At 40.0% G+C, this 16,900-nt stretch overlaps 1 protein-coding gene across 1 annotated transcript in view; it reads left to right on the forward strand.

The window, feature by feature from the left end:
- LOC310956286 (synaptosomal-associated protein 25-A-like) overlaps positions 1-16,900 on the forward strand; it is a 49,835-nt gene that overhangs the window by 25,481 nt on the left and 7,454 nt on the right. Inside the window, exons 4-5 of the mRNA XM_083926469.1 lie at positions 9,759-9,807; positions 16,173-16,290. Coding sequence (XP_083782595.1) covers positions 9,759-9,807; positions 16,173-16,290 — 167 coding nt within the window. The remainder of the gene's footprint in view (positions 1-9,758; positions 9,808-16,172; positions 16,291-16,900) is intronic.

The following is a 16,900-nucleotide window of genomic DNA, read 5'->3' on the forward strand; positions in this document are numbered from 1 at the left end:
CTGGCAGTAGCTGAATATTTGCCCTTTTGAAGATAATGCCAAGGGAATGCCATTTGTTCGTTTCAACTGTTAGTGGCTGACTTGAAGATGTCCTGTGGTTTGTTAGTACAGAGTGTGTTTCCCCGTGGGGCTCCCACATGGCAGTTCTTGAGCTGAAACCAGGGAAAGAAACAGAGACAAACAGCGACTGTGTCATGTTTTGGCTTCTCTTCACCTTTCTTGGTGACGACATGCACATATATCCCTCCCCAGATAGAAACGCTCAATATAGACTGCATTGTGGCAATAAGGCAGCAAGACTCAACACGCATCTTCATACAAAGGAGATATACAACTTTGTCTGGGTTTAAAAGGGTTTATGGCCTGAAAATGTTGTCATGAGTATCTGTAAGTGAACTCATCATGTGACATTCATCCCTTTTTTTTTGCTCCATATGTTGCCAGTAGGGGTTGTCACCTTTATTTTATTTTATAATTATTGATTATCAGTGTGACCAAAATCAAAACCACGTATGTCAGTTAAATATAGTTACCCATAATGTTGGAATAAAATATGTTTGACCTCTCCAATGTTATTTACTCTTGATTGATAAAGTGGATATATTCTCAAAACTTTATTCATCAATGTCTTCCAAACAAATCACAGTGAAAATTAAACCACATATAAATAAAATAAAAAGAGGATTGTGTCTGAAAACAAAATATTCCAACTTTATGGGCAACAATTGTATGTTAAATATTATTTGGTGAAGAAAGTGATTCTGTTGCTGACCATACGGTGCACCTTTCCTTCCAGTAAACCGCGAGCACATGATGATACATCCTGAGTTAAAAGGGCTTATAGTGAAGCTTACACTAATTGAATAAGTGGAGAGCGGTCAGAGCAGGGAGCACACAGACTCTCTCTCTCTCTCTCTATCTGGGAGCAGTGAAGTGATACCTGCTTGTTTAGGCCTGTCCAGATCTGATACAGCTATAAAAATATTAAAGTGTAGGAAAATGTTATAGGGCAGTGATGGCCTTTAGTTTAAACCATGGGTGTCAAACTGATCCAGTAAAGGGCCGTGTGGCTGCAGGTTTTCATTCCAACCAAGCAGGAACACACCTGACTGGACTTACTCAATCACCTGAACTGTCTTCACACAGTTGGATTTGTTGGACCAGGTGTGTTTTTGATTGGTTGGAATGAAAACCTGCAGCCACACGGCCCTTTACTGGATCAGTTTGACATCCCTGGTTTAAACTGTCCCAAACTTTTTCTGTGAAGCGAAAGCAATACCCTGATTATTACCATTACCCCTTATTATGTATTGATTTCAATTTGGCAGCTTGTAGAAAAAAATAGGGCTGCAACTACCCATTATTTTCATTGTTGATTAATATCTTGATTATTTTCTCTATTAATCAAGAAGCTGTTTATTCTATAAAATATCAGGAAATAGTGAAAAATCTTAAGTTGTCTTGTTTTGCCCACAACTCAAAGATATACAGTTTACTGTCATAGAGAAGTAAAGCAACAAGAAGACAGTCACATGTTAAAGCTAGAAGACTATACTATATATATATATATATATATATATATATATATATACTATACTATACTTAGACTTTTTTTCTTAAATAATTACTCAAACAGATGAATTGATTGTCAAAATATGTGGTGATTAATTTCACATCTAATCAATTCATCTTTGCAGTTCAATAGCAAAATGTTCATTTAAGCATCTAAACTCCATACTTTAAATCCCAGAAAGTAGTTTTGTTGTTTAACTTTCTAACTTAATTAGTAAGAGATTACTTGCTTCTTTTTTATTACTTGACAAGAATGCATATGACCAAACCATGTGGTGACCCTCTTTTGTCCTGTTGTTTGTGTGGCAGGCCTAGAAAATGCATTAAGATTAATGACACAACCACACTTCATCAGTTTTGTGTTTATGTTGTGAAAAGTTATATATAGAGTGCCACGCAAGGATGGTTCGACATCCACTGTGTTTTTAATGAAAAGAGCACAACAGAGAGAAAGCAAAAGATGAGTAAAATGACCTTGTAGAATAATCGAACCCTTTCCTCTTTAAGGCAAGGTTGCTGGCTTTAAGGCGTCTTTCCTCTCCTAGAACATTCCTCTTACGTGATCCTTTGAGGATCACACCCACACTGTTATTGCACTGCAGCTCTGACTCTTCCTTTCTTTACTCTGTTTCTTATAATCTCTGTGATCCAGAAATTAAGGCTTATTCCACTTTTGTACTCAGTAAGTCGCTCTGGTTGAGCTCATCGGCCTAATACCTAAAATGTAATTGTAAAATCCATGCAGACCCTGTATCATAATATCATTATGCATGGATTCTCATTTGAAATGCATGGACTTGAATTAGAGGGCAACAAGGTACAATCAATTTGTATGGAATACAAGTCAACAAGGTAAATCTGAAAACACTCACATACTCAATAATGAAAAGGTAGTTCTTTGTTTTAGATTGGGGTTTACAGTGGTATAATGATGCTGGCACTGTCACTCTATTCTATTAAGTATTATAATACAACACTGAAATGATGATTATTTATTTATGTATCTGCACTTCTTTGGGTGTTCGGCCTGTGAACAACTGATGTATGAAAGCCATAAAACACTTCAGGACATTTTCTCCTGGAAACATGAGTGTGCTTTTCATCACTGTAATGTCCACAAACAAGAAGACTGTTTGTGGTCAGACCGTGGAGACACTAACAGAGAGTGATGTAATGTGCCCTTGTCTTGCGCAAATGTGACCTATAATTCAATCTCTGGCCCAGTGTGCGATGCATATGACCTTTATTTTGTAGCTGGAGCCATCAGACGGTTAGCCTATAGTGTGGAACATGAAGGGTCCTATGTTCCCATGTCACATAAACCTATGTCTCTGATGATTTATTTCAGCATTTTGTTAGGGTTAGGGGTTATGGTTAGGGTCAGGATTAGTGTCAGGGTTAGGGGGTAGTGTTAGGGGCTACGTATACCTATTTGCAGTGGAATTCGGCAATGATTGTGGGAAAAATAACAAACCGAGGAACACAGGACTCTTTATGTGAAAGGCGGGGAACCGGTCACCAGTCACATACAAAGCAGGGAACATTGGACCCAGGAACATAGCACCCGGGGAACAAAGGTGCGCTCCCCTTATAGTTTAGCGCAAAGGCTGGAAACAGGGACATGGAGCTAGCCTGTCAACATCAATCTAGCTCAAACATGTAATACCGTGTTTGTTTAATTTGACAACAAAACTCCACTAAAATACTTTGTAGAGAAGCCAGTAGCCAGATTTTGTTCTTTTGGACAGAGCCAGGTCAGCTGTTTTCAACTGTTTTTATGCTCAGCTAAGCTAAGCAGCTGCTCGATGTAGCTTCATATTTAAATATATGATCTAAACTATTTAAGTCAACTACATTAAGTATTAGTAATTATTTAAGGTGCCAGTTAGCTTTCAAAATAATTGGTTTTAAATATGTACTATGGCCTGAAATGCATCACACTACAAATGGCATATAAATAACTCACATCTACTGTATTTTCTTTGCTCTAGCTTTGTTGCCTCCATAGAATCTAAACATATTTTAATCGAATTACTATTTACCTGATTAAATATTTAATTTTTTTTAAATAAAATCTGTTCAGTCATACATCAAACATTTTGGATTAGCAGCATTAATGTCATGTACAGTATATAAGCAATGGAGGGATGTGGTGTAGTGAATAATCTTTGTGGTGCAACATATGTGATTTATTTTTCTGAAAAGATTGTCTCAAGAAAGATACAGAGATATTGAAGTTGTTATATAAACTGTTATCTTCAAACCAGGCAGGGAACAGGAATGAGAAACTACTTGGTGGCTCAGATTGAAATGTGAAGGAAGCAGGTGAGAGAGATGGAAATGAAAGCAAAACAGAGGGAAGAGGAGTGAGAGTAGTGGAGTGTGAAAGAAAAACAGAAATGTAGAGAGGAGTCTGTGAAGGACATCAAGTCCAAATGCAATGCCTCAGAGGAACCGGAGATCTGATGTGATGAGCAGCGTCGGGCCTGAAGTCAGAGAATACATTACACAAGATGGATAATACAGCCATGCAGGCTAGAAACCACTACACTGCTGCCTCCATGAAAAGAATATTGACCTTAGCAAGTCATTTAATCCACCATTTGAGTTTCAAAACCTTGTGTTTTAAAAAAAATATATAAATAGTATCATATAGTATTTGCATTCAAAGCGGAATCTCACTTTGGGTGTGTTTCATACCTTCAAACAGAGCCAGGCTCGATGTTTCCTCGTGTCTTTATGCTCAGCTAAGATAACCAAGAGAGTTATAAGTATTGATGGTATTGATCTTCTTGTATAACTCTTGGCAAGAAATTAAACATGCGTATTTCTCAAACTATATTGACATTTTCAGCAAATGGAAGCGAATAAGGCTAAGTAAAGTGTAATTAAAGTGTAATTCCAGCGCAAAATCATCCCATGGTCTATTTCGGCACTTGAATACATCAAATAAGCCATTGAGACAGTTTTTTTCATGTATAAACTATAGTATTAACGGAGAAATCCTGGAAAGTCACTAAGAGTTGCTAACAGCCAGACGTGGCTTACACTGATTAGCTTGGGGCAGGACGGTAAAGGCATTAACATGTCTTTTTTTAACAACTAATACTGAGCAAAGAACAGCAAACCTCTGCAGTAGCATGATAAGAGTCCCTACACATAAAACGACGCACCAATGAGCTCCTTCCTTTTGGTTTGACTTTGGTAATCAACTTGAATGGACTTTACTATGAGAGGAGCTGTTACCTGGGCCAGTTGGTAAGTCTTTCAAAACATTCATTCATTCATCTTGTCCCTATTGGGGTCCCGGGGGCTGGAGCCGATCCCAGCTGACATCGGGCGTGAGGCGGGGTACACCCTGGACAGGACGCCAGTCTATCGCAGGGCACACAGAGACAAACAGGGACAGAAAACCATTCACACTCACATTCACACCTGCGGGGAATTGAGAGTCATCAATTAACCCAACACGTGCATGTCTTTGGACGATGGGAGAAAGCTGGAGAACCTGGAGAAAACCCACGCAGACACGGGGAGAACATGCAAACTCCACACAGAAAGGCCCCAGCCGGGATCTTTCAAAACACCCTTTTAATAAACTTCACTAACTTGTTGGTCCTTTGTTTTATGTGTAGGGACTCTTCTCATGCTACTGCAGAAGTTTGGTGTTATTTTGAGGACTATTAGTGGTTAAAACGCCGATTTAATGCCTTCACTGTACTGCCCCGGGCTAATCAGTGTTAGCCACGTCCAGTTGTTAGCAACTCTCCAGAATTCTCTGTTAGTAGTTGTTAATCTGTCTCGATGGCTTATTTTTTAATTTTGCGCCGGAATTACACTTTAAGCTGATGATAAATGAATTAATAAATGATGCACAACATGCATGAATGTTTGCCTGTGTTTAACCCATTTAGACCTGATACGACGTTCACATGCTTTTACCTTTAAGACGGGATGTGACGCCTGCGTGTTTTGGATGATCTCGTCGTTTTTTAAAACAGATGACTGATGAAATGCAACGCGTTTTGCTGGAATACATGAAGGGAAAAAAACAAAAACAAAAAAAAATCTTACGCACCCCCACACGGAAGTATTGACAGAAAATATAGATGAACAGTGAGAGACAATGATGGATGACCTGAGCGAGGGGAGTGACACAGAGGCACGCACGATGACACAACGATGACCTAGACTATAATATGCACAACGCTGACATTCTCTGCAGTATTTCAGAAATTCCTCAGGTATTGGGAGGTTGTTTCGAAAGAATGCTTGTGTTTTAATGGATTAATGTGTACTGATACAGCTGAGATTATGCTGGGCCCATTCATTCTAAAATGCATAATGTAATTTGGCAGAGTGACAACAATTGTGTTTACTTTAACGATTGTAACTGATATATACGTTGACACCACCTTCAGTCTTTTAGTAACACCTTTAATTCACCTCACCTTTAAGACAACATGGGTTATGGAGCCGAACACTTTTTAAGAGAGAAATGAAAGACAACATTACTTCCTACCTTCTAATGGACTGCTTTACCCCAGCACTGCTGCTAAGAATAGAAACAAAGAACAAAGAAAGAAAGATGATTTTAAAATATTCATCTCCATTTATCTCAGGAAAATTTGTCACCACCATCAATGTTAATTTCCTGGGTCTCTGACTCACTGTACCACAGCAAAGTCTGAAAAAAAACTGATGGGTGTTTTTTATGGTGTGTGTGTGTGTGTGTGTGTGTGTGTGTGTGTGTGTGTGTGTGTGTGTGTGTGTGTGTGTGTGTGTGTGTGTGTGTGTGTGTGTGTGTGTGTTTGTGTGCGTCTAACGAGCCATACAGAAAGATGTGATGTCATCACATCAGACTATGCCAGTTGGCGTGGCCAGATATCCTGTCCTGTAGTTCAGGAGCCATGACTGCATTGGCATGTCCACAGTTTCCCATGATTCCTGGTGGGCAAACAAGCAGTTCTTCAGTTGGGTTTAAGCACTTGTATCTGTAAACATTAACTCTACTAAAGTTTTGGTGCTGAGGATTATTTCATTTTTGTTTAATTGTCTACAAAGCTCATGTAAATATACGGCTTTCCTCCTTCTAACTTGCAGAGAAAACAATTTCACTTCACACTTATACAGATCCATGGCCCCTGGAAGATCATTTTTGGCAGTCGGTTTGACTGATAATAATATCAGTAGCATGTCTAAGTGGTCTCCAGCACTGGTCTCTATCACTGCTCCAAGAAGGTCACAGCGCACTCTGATCCAAAATTGCTGATGCATGAACTGAACGGCCTTTGGTTTTTAATATCTGTCAGAGGAAGCCTCAGGCTCATGGAGAGCGCAAAGCTGTTGTTTTGATGTTTGCGCAGTGGTTAATGGGGTTATTGTATGCTCACGGAAGTGTGTTATTGTGCGATAAAGCCCAGCCTATGCATGCACAGAGAAATAACAGCATGAATGTTCATGTTTTGTGTTTGAGCGGGTGCCAACTTTGTTAGCCAAATCAGAATGTTACATTACTGGAGCATTGTCAACAAATCTTTGGTACCAGCCCAGGGAACATAAATATAGCACATACCATTTGGTGGACAAATTCATCACTTGAATCTGTGCAGGATCCTGCTTGAGTGTATTTGTGGCTTTCTGAGATTTTCTGAAGAGGTTTTTCTTATCTTCTGTGAGGTTTTGCAAATCTGTTTTGTGCCTCTTCAGTCAGATATAAGTCTGTATCTGTATGAGGCATACTTTATAGGGATAAATTAACTCAATGGGCAGTCCCAATAGGGGGCACTGACCCTGGCACCACATGGTTTCCCCACCTTTCATGTACAACTGACACTGTGCAGAACATGGTTATGCTGCTTTGATTTTCACACACTCCCCCTTCAACGAGCAAGTAAAGCTCCTAATGTAGGTTAATCTAGGTCACAAAAGAAGAACAGTGTGTATGTTGCCATTCACCGTCTAAAACTTTAATTTTCATAATAAGATTCTCATAATGAGCTGTGTTTATTTCTTCTCTGGTGTTTTATTTCATGGCTTTACTCCATTTCTTTGAATGATTGTTTTAGTTTAAGGTTAGGTTCACTGTCTTGCTGAGAGCTGATGAGAAGATTGTTACTAGAGCTAGCAGGTTAGGTTAGCTGAGCAAAAAGACTTGAAATAGGAGAAAAAACTAGCATAGCCCGGTCCAAAGTCAAACAAAATATGAAAACCAGCGCCTTTAAAGCTCATTAATTAAAGGGGACCTATGCCTTTCGTTAGTTTCTGTAATATATATCTTTTTATAATGTTGGATGTTCATTCTAAACATTACCAAAAGTCTCAAATAATAGGGTAAACATGTTTATGGATAACCAGTCTAACTCAGGATACAGACTGCTGTCAGTGCCTCTTTTCAGACAGTTTTTTCTACTTTCTTCACATCTGACATCAAGCCTTTTACAGTAATGAGGTCATCTGCTCCGGGCACGGCAAGCCAGGCACGCCTGCAAAGAACAGCTACGCACAGCCCCAGAAGAACGTGCTGCTGTTTACTACATGTACCTACATGTTAGCGGCAGAGAAAGCTGTAATATTTGTTAATTGTAGGGCTTCCCCCGACTGAGGATTTTCTTAGTTGACCAGTGGTTGCCATTAGTCAACTAATCAGCGCATATACACAGTATATATATAGTAAATATATATATATATATATATATATATATATATATATATAGTATATATATCCCAAGTATAGCCTCAGCGACTGAATAACATAATTCAACATAATTAATAACCATTATTTTACAAGTGCGCACAGCCGCTAGCTATAAGTCTGCCGCTTGTTAATGACACTGGCAAATTATTTCAGATTCTAATTCTGAATGTGTCAGAAAAAATCAGCAAGGATACTGTCGAACCATAGGAACATAGGCAGGTAGCTAGGCTAACGTTACTTACATGTTCAAGGTGGTAGGTCATGTTCGTCTAACGTACCTTACTTGTTTAAGGTGGAATATCTTGTTCGTCATGGACGAGTGATGGGTGAAGTTTTTCTTGCAAAGTTTGCATGTGACCTTTTTGGGGTCAGCTTCGTTCTTTTCAAAGTGATCCCATATTTTGGACGTCTTTCCGGACATGATTGGCTATTAATTATTAACAGACAAAAAAAACTGACAGTGAGTGAGTATCACGACCATCCTTGCCCTTCAAATTAAAAGCCCTCCAGCCTTTTAGGCCAGCCGCCAGTTACATAGATTTTCATTTAATTTTGACGAGATATAGCTCCAAATGTTTTTTTTCCCCTGCGACCAATGGACTAATGAAATTTTGGTCGGTTAATGTTTTTTTTTGGTCGATTTGTCGATTATTTGGGGAGAGCCCTAGTTAATTGCATTATTCACACGCCTGCTACAACATGTCTGGTTGTGTTGTGTTTGGTTTATAAAATTTGTGATTTCTTATAGCAGAAATCGCTGCTTTATTGCCCACTGTTTACTACATGTAGCTAGATGCTAAGGACAGTAATAAGGAACAGCCAGGCGGAGACCAGGAAGTACCTGACCAGTCAGAGCTCACTGGGCTTATTAGAAAGGGGGGCTTACAATAGGCATGAGCTGCAACAGAGTATCTCAGACAGAGGGTGCAGCAGCCATGAGCAGAAAAATAAAAAATAAAGTGTTCTCTTTTACATTAAAGCATGTCAACATGTTCTAGTAGAAACACAAAATACATGTGTGAAGCTGAAATGGATTTTTGCCTGTAAGAACAGGTCTATTTGAACTCAAACTGTGACTTTTTCCTAAACCCAACCAAGAAGTTTTGTTACCTAAACCTAACCAGATTCCGATGCTTCTTCCCTGTATCCAGTGTGCATTTATGCTAACCTCAGCTAGCAGTTCCCTTCATATGTTGTGTGCAGATATGAGAACGGTATCAATCTCCTGTTCAAATTTCAGCAAGAAAGAGAATAAGTACATTTTCCCAAAATGTACAAAAATATTCCTTTAGTTGAGCTGCTTCCTTTGAGCCAGACGAGATAAGCCACGCTCCAAAAAAAGTGATTTCAAATTGTAATTTGACCCACCTCGGCTCTCCTGATAGCTCTGCTTTGTCCTGCTCTGTTACTGATCTGTCACATTTATTCCTCTTTTCTTAACTTCTCTTCTTCTCTTTTTTTCCCATCTCCCTCTCTGTCTGTCTGTTAGAGTAAAGATGCCGGCATCAGGACTTTGGTCATGTTGGATGAGCAGGGAGGTAAGTTGATAGGGAGAGATCACTGAACATTATCTCTCTAACATCTGTCTGCATTTTCAATCTGCTACCCATTCTCTCTTGCAGCGATTTCATGCTGTATAATGGGAGAGCCATCACCAGTAGTATGTCCAGTATAAAGTCCCAGCCAAATGAAAATGAAAATGACTTTGCGGTTTTTCATAATTACTGAAGCTAAAGAACAGTTTCTTTCTTTGTGAGCTTCTGCTACATCTTTAAAAGTAACCACATCTGCAGTCTGAACTAATGTGGCTAAAATGGTACTGAATGATTGATATACTGGATGTGACTGTTGAGCTAGCCTTCTGCTTTGCTGCCCCACACGTTTATGCTTACTGTATTTTTCAGACAAATCAATATATACTGTACATATATATATATATACATATTGAGTTAATCGTACTGATTCTATTTCAGCTATGTCATATAAGTACCTTTAAGCAGTAGAACAAGGACCACTTTAAAACAAATACTTTTGCTCTGAAACCTGGTTGCAATGTCATTCATGAAGGTCAGAGGTCAGCTGGTCTTCTTTCTCTGAGGGGAAAGTTATTTGACTGTCAATGATGACAAGCACATACTCTTTTGTATATTCCTCCGCATCCTCTCCAGTCCTGCCCACAATAATGCTTGATCCCTCGTTAATAATTACAGTTGTATAATGTCCTTTGTGTCTCTGGAAGAACTGTGTAAAGTTAAAAGTTACTCAAGTGACGGTTGGGTCTCACAGATGACACGATTGAGTTTTATTTATGGAAGTTTGACACAGATTTTGTTTGTGGCCTCTCTTCTGCAACCACTGATTCATATAATCCCTAGTATTGTTTGTGAACACAGTATAGAAATGGCTTAAAGTATGCAAACACGTTTACAGTCAATCATTATAAATCCCGTATAACACTATCATATTCCTATAATAGTTTACAGTATGTCTTTTAGGAGTTTGAACATAGTGAGGCAGTTTAGTTGACCGACTGAAAATACGGTATTTCCTTAAATATCGCATTCTAGCATTTATATTATTATCTATATTATTATTATTATTATATAGATTTTAAACGTTCTTACAATAAGTTGTGATATTGTTGTTGTATATGCACTTTGTGACGCACTCAAGTAGTAATTTATCATTTATAATTAGGGCTGTCAAAATAATGTGTTCATTTTGATTAATTAATCACAGAGAAAATAGTGTGTCAAAAAAAACACAGATTAATTGAGCTCTGTGATGCCCCTTGAGCCCATACATCACTGAACATACAATCGTCCACAGTGGCCTTGCACACATGATGGAGAAGCAGTATGACTCTGGAAGGATTAGCCTGTGCCGCACCAGAGCGCTGTGGCATTACTCTGCCTTTGACTGTGTTTACTTTCATCAAATCACCTGGAAATTACATCCAGGTCACTATGACCATACAGACCTCTGCACACGTCAGGTTCTCGGTTATACCTTGACATTTCTCCATTCTCATGCTGCTATAAATTTGGTGAGAAATTGTCAATATTAAACACCAGCACTGGTGTGTTTCATCACAGTACAGTCATATCATTTAGTTAGTTATTTTAGTGGTTCCTCTTCAATCCCGACAGAAGACTATGGTACATTTCAGCGCACGTGCACATCTTTTCAGCTTCACATTGTTGAAACATAGCAGGTAATATTGGTAGTGAGAGCAACAATTTATTGGACTGCTGCGCTCCTTACGTGTGCCTTATATATGTATATATATATATATATATATATATACAGTGTATATATATATATATATATATATATACAGCCTAACAGAATACAATAGTGAGCGTTTTAATTTAGTAGAATTAAAAAGCAGGATGTGATCCTGTGAGCTTGTTGGTGAATGTGGTCCCTGAGTCGGCTGCCCCCCTGCCCTCCCCCCATAAAACCCCCTATCGGCTTGTGCTCTGCTCCATGCTTCGAAGAGCTGCCTAATTGGCCTGTCAAAGGAACATATAGCCTGTCGCCCCCCCACCACCTCCCTCTTTCCTCCAGTCTCCTTCCCTCCAGAGTAACGTCTGCGTCGAAGCACAGCTCACTGCTGTAAGCGCAGGACAGCAATCAATTCACAGATTTAAATTACCTCTGCCTCTCAGCAAATGTCCTCTTAACCTGATCCCCCATCTCTCTCTCTCTCTCTCTCTGTCTCTCTCTCTCTCTCTCTCTCTCTCTCTCTCTCTCTCTCTCTCTTTCCGTCTTCCCTTCTCTTCTTTCCCACTAGCCCCTGCTTTCACTCCTGTCACTTTTCTCTTCTGACCTCTGTATGTTTTCCCTCTACTGTTCCATTTTCCTGGAAATCACTTTGGTTATGGTGAAGCTCTTTCTTGTCGTCATTTGTTCTATCTATCCTTCTTTTATTATCAACCCTTCCTTCTCGTTTACAATGATTGCTTAACAACTAGAGCCTCTACAATTGGAGGCTGTGACACATTTGCAAAGGTATTGACATCAAGAATTCCCTCTTTTGAAAAAAGGCTCTTAAGTAATAGCTTTCTGCGCCTGTGGCAATTAATATGGTCTTGTTGAGCTGTATACTAGGGTGTGACTAATCCCTCTGCCCTTTACACACACACACGCAGGTCATACCTAGGAGGAGAATTTTCATTTCTTGCAGTGATGTATTACCTCTGGTGGAGCTCTCACTGAAGCTAATGAGTCCCTCCCTGCTCGGCAGTTACATGCATTTTGACCTGAATTAGGCCTCAGTCAGGGCTGATGGATTGCTGCTCTGCCTCAGTGAGCCCCAACCAGCAGCAACTCGCAACGTTTAAGCTGGGAGCACAAACTATTGGTTAGATTGTATCTCCTGCAGGTGGAAAATGTACAAGAAGCGTGGTTGATGTTTGTCCGTAATACTCAAACTGAATTGCCTGAACTGATAACTGGAGGTCGCCGTTTTTCCGACCTTTTATTTACCACTTCATCACTGGTGTTTAGCCAAACACTGATTTACTTACACACCACCAGTTAATGGCACACATTGGTGTCTCATTTGCCTTAATTTTCATCTCACTGACACTGTCGACACAATTTACAGTTGAGTTGGGATGTACAGTTAGAGTTAGATCTCATAAAACCTGGAGAGTCAGGGTACTCTTTATTCAAACTTGCAAAGAGATGTGAAGGATAGAGTTTGGAACTACAATAATACAACATGCATATACTGTACACAATCGATGCACAGTGATTTAGCACAATTTTGGTAGCTTTTTAAACTTCCTTCTTCTGCAACTCAGTCACCAGAAATTATTTTTTTGCCATTGTATGTTTCTGCAATCCACAGATATGTTGATATGAAAATTTCTGGAACCCTTTAGCATCTGTCTGAGATGCACCAGGCTTTCAACCAACCATCCTGGCCAATATTACACATTCAGAGCAACTGCTCGGGAAGTCAGGTGACATAACTATAAGGAGGAGGTACCGTTTGTGTCCCCTGTCAAATTGAAACTGTAGTAGATTAACAAACTACATACTTTTTTTATGCTTAAGCCTAACAAAGTAGTTTTTATTTGATTTTACAACATTAACAAGGTGTTTAAACTGCAATCGTGGAGCGTCACTACCCAGTGGGTCGAAAACTGAGGGTCCTATCTCCTCCAGAGGTCAGAGGTTAGAAACAGAACTCTGTCCTAAAGCCAATAGAATTGTGAAATGAGAGGCGCCAAGTGTTTTCCCCTATTCTGTATTACCATTTCAAGTTCTTATTTAAACAAAATCCTAAATGTCAATTGATATAGAAAGACAGTATTCTTCTAGATTTCAACTTTGCTTCTGCAAAACCATGTTTTGTCATATTTCATGGCACACAGCTCAATAGACTACAATATCCATGATACCCGGCCGGTGTTCTTTGAGAAAAAGGTAGACAGAGGTAGCCTCGTGAGACCTTGCAAGCTCCATTGTATTTTACTCGCAGATCAGTCTGGTAATGTGCGATGCAGAAAATTTGGAGCGGTTTGCCAAGCGAACATCCAATCAGCGTTGGTTTTGAGGCGATTTGAGCGTGACGCAACCCATGCAAATCTGGCCTGATCTAGACACATTTTCAGACAGCAGTAGCCCTAATTCTGTTAGCTGCTCATTAACGCTTGTTTCTCTTGGATCCTTCTGTTCGAATATGGACCGGGCACCTGAAATTGTGCCTTTTATCCGTAAATTAACAATACACAAACGGCAAATATCCTTTAGCGACATGTTGTTTACTTTCTTAGCTTTGCCTCGACACTCTCTTCGTACATCATACGCTTTGTTGATTTAATTGGTTGATTTAGCCCGATAGCCAGTATTTTCGCCCCTTCCCAAAAGATCTCCAATCGAGAGTTGCCAGATAGATATGCTGAGCTAATGAGAATAATGTGAACCAATCCATCAGGTTAAGTCAGAGGCATATCCAGTCAAAATCAAATTGATTTAAACCGCTAGGGTTATTTTTCTACAGCTTTCTCAACACCATCGCCTTTATCTTATCTCCAACTTTTAAGGACAGCAAATTCCCTCATTTCATTGGTTTTTATCACCTTTTCCTGTCAGAGTGTTTAAAACCTGGAAATATAATGCATAGATCTGATGAGCCTTGTTCACGACAGACATGTCACTGCAGGACAGGCATAAATAATTCCTAATACTGTGCTTGTCACACTGTCGTGGCTTACTGGGCTGCCTGAGTGGAACAGAAGCATTATTAATGTTTAGTTGTAAAAGGCCTGTTTCATTCGAACCATTCTGCTCTCTAATTGGTTAAACCTGTGACTGACTATGGGATGGGAGAGGAGGCTTTCACACGATAATCCTCAGGCGGAGGGGAGGAGGCAGGTTGATGAGATAAACAATGCCTCTCTCTCTGACACGTTCCTCCTCTTCTCAATCCGTCACTTTGCCTATAGGATTACTGCTGGAGGCCATTTAGTTCTCGTCCCCTGTCTCGTCATCTTTATTCTTTCTACTGACTCTCTTTCCTTAGCTTTAAAGATATGTCTGTTCTTCTTTTAATAGTTTGCTCCATTTATTTAGCAGAGATAAGTGAAAAAAAGAGTGATTGTGGAGTGAAAAGGAGCAAATGGGAGTAAGAGATTTCTCAGGCTCTGCATCTTTATTAAACTGGATGACGGTACTGATTGTTTAACCTTACCAGGTCAAATGTTCCCATCTTATATATTGGGGTTGTCAATCCCTCCTGTGGCTATAGATACCTCACCTGATAGCAGAGGTCAGTACAGCAAAGGGTCAAATCAAGGCTGTAATCACACATGGAGATTAACTTCAATTAACAGTCTGCTTCATTACAATACGGTAGGTTGTGTTTCAGTAGCACTTGATTCTATCATTCTTGAGCCAGTGTCATATGACCATTCCACTGATGGAGATTACTGCTATCCTGTCCTGGAACCATTAACGAGCCAAAAGAGAGAGGATCTGACCTTGAATCAGAGCTTTTTATAGCTCTGTGACCTATTGACCATCTGAATAGGCAAGCTTTGGCACCTTCACGTGCGTGAATGGTGCTTTTCATCACACTCATTTGTTCATTGATTGGTTGCTCATTTATTCAATTGCTTTTAAGTATCCTGCCTATCACAGTCTCTGCCACACGCTCTGCCCCCTACCACTGCTGCTGTTGATGTGCAGTAGTATTCAAACAGTCAAAGTGGCATAATTTACATCTTCATGCAAAAGTGCAGTGCTGGATGAAGCATCCTGCTACTGATGTAGGTATTGCCACTGAGATGAAATACTTACTCAGAGAAGAAATGTTTCACTCTGGATGGAGGTAGGAAATATAAGCTGTATAGTCCAAAGAAATAAATTCACATGCAAAGCAATGTTGTTTAGTCACTGTGTCAACAGATAGTCTAAATGCTTGTTGCCTGCTTTGCCTTCTGCATCTAGCCAGGCCAATTTGCCTCTTGCACTGTAGAGTAGAGCGCCAGCGCTGGAAAAACAAACCAGTCAAGTTTATTTCACTCCTCTCATGCCTTTGTCCTCACCAGAACAACTTGACCGTGTGGAAGAGGGCATGAACAAGGTGAACGCAGACCTGAAGGAGGCCGAGAAAGATTTAAAAGATTTAGGACAATGCTGTGGTCTGATATGCCCATGTATTAAAAAGTAGGTACCGGCCAGGAGCCCCAAGCTCTTGCCTGTCCAGTGCTGGTGGTGGTGATGTCTGATGTCTCTCTTGTCACAGTCAATGTCTTTTTTTTGTCTCTTCTCCTTTGTTTCCCTTCTCTACTCCCCCTCCCTTATTTCCACCTGCAACTTCTTCCACCTCTCTTCTCTTGTGCTTTCGTTCTTTTGCTGGGAAAAATGACAATGTGTTGGTAATCAGAACAACTGGAGCGCATCGAGGAGGGGATGGACCAAATCAATAAGGACATGAAGGATGCAGAAAAGAATTTGAACAATCTAGGACAGTTCTGTGGTCTATGTTCATGTCCCTGTAACAAGTAGGTGCTGCCTGTGTCGCCTGACTGCATGTGTTTCAGTGCCTGCCTTCCTGCCTCTCTATCCGTCTGCCTGCTTCTGGTGTGTAGAGCATGGTGAACTGTGGTGCGAGAAGTCCGGCCCATAGCCACAACAACACACTCTCTGAGCAGGCACCAATGTTGCATGCATGTGTGGATGTGTTTAAATGTGCATGCATGAACAACACACACATCTGCACAACAGGTCCGATGTCACTTTTTTAGCTGTTGTCATCAAAAGCCCTTCATTTCCACTTTGGATGAGAGATTCTCTTCCAGCAGGTAGCAGCGTCAGCAGGGATCTGGGCAACGGCACCCAGCACCCCCCTAAACCCCACCCAAGCTCCCAGCCTAATCCTGCAGCATGGTGCATCTTGCTGTGTACAAAGTCCAACCAAAGAATAAATCAAGTAGTCTACTCTAAATTACGCATTTGAATTGTGTCCATTTAGCTGGCATTTCTTAAAAACTGTTGTAATTTAAAGTGTTGGTATATTAATCAATTGATTACATTAAAGTTATCTAAATTTAAAATGGCCAGTTTTAAAAAAGACTATCATAGTTCCTGGAATTTGTGACATCGAAAGTTTTC

Source organism: Echiichthys vipera (genome assembly GCF_963691815.1).
Source record: "Echiichthys vipera genome assembly, chromosome: 1".
Lineage (NCBI taxonomy): Eukaryota > Metazoa > Chordata > Actinopteri > Perciformes > Trachinidae > Echiichthys > Echiichthys vipera.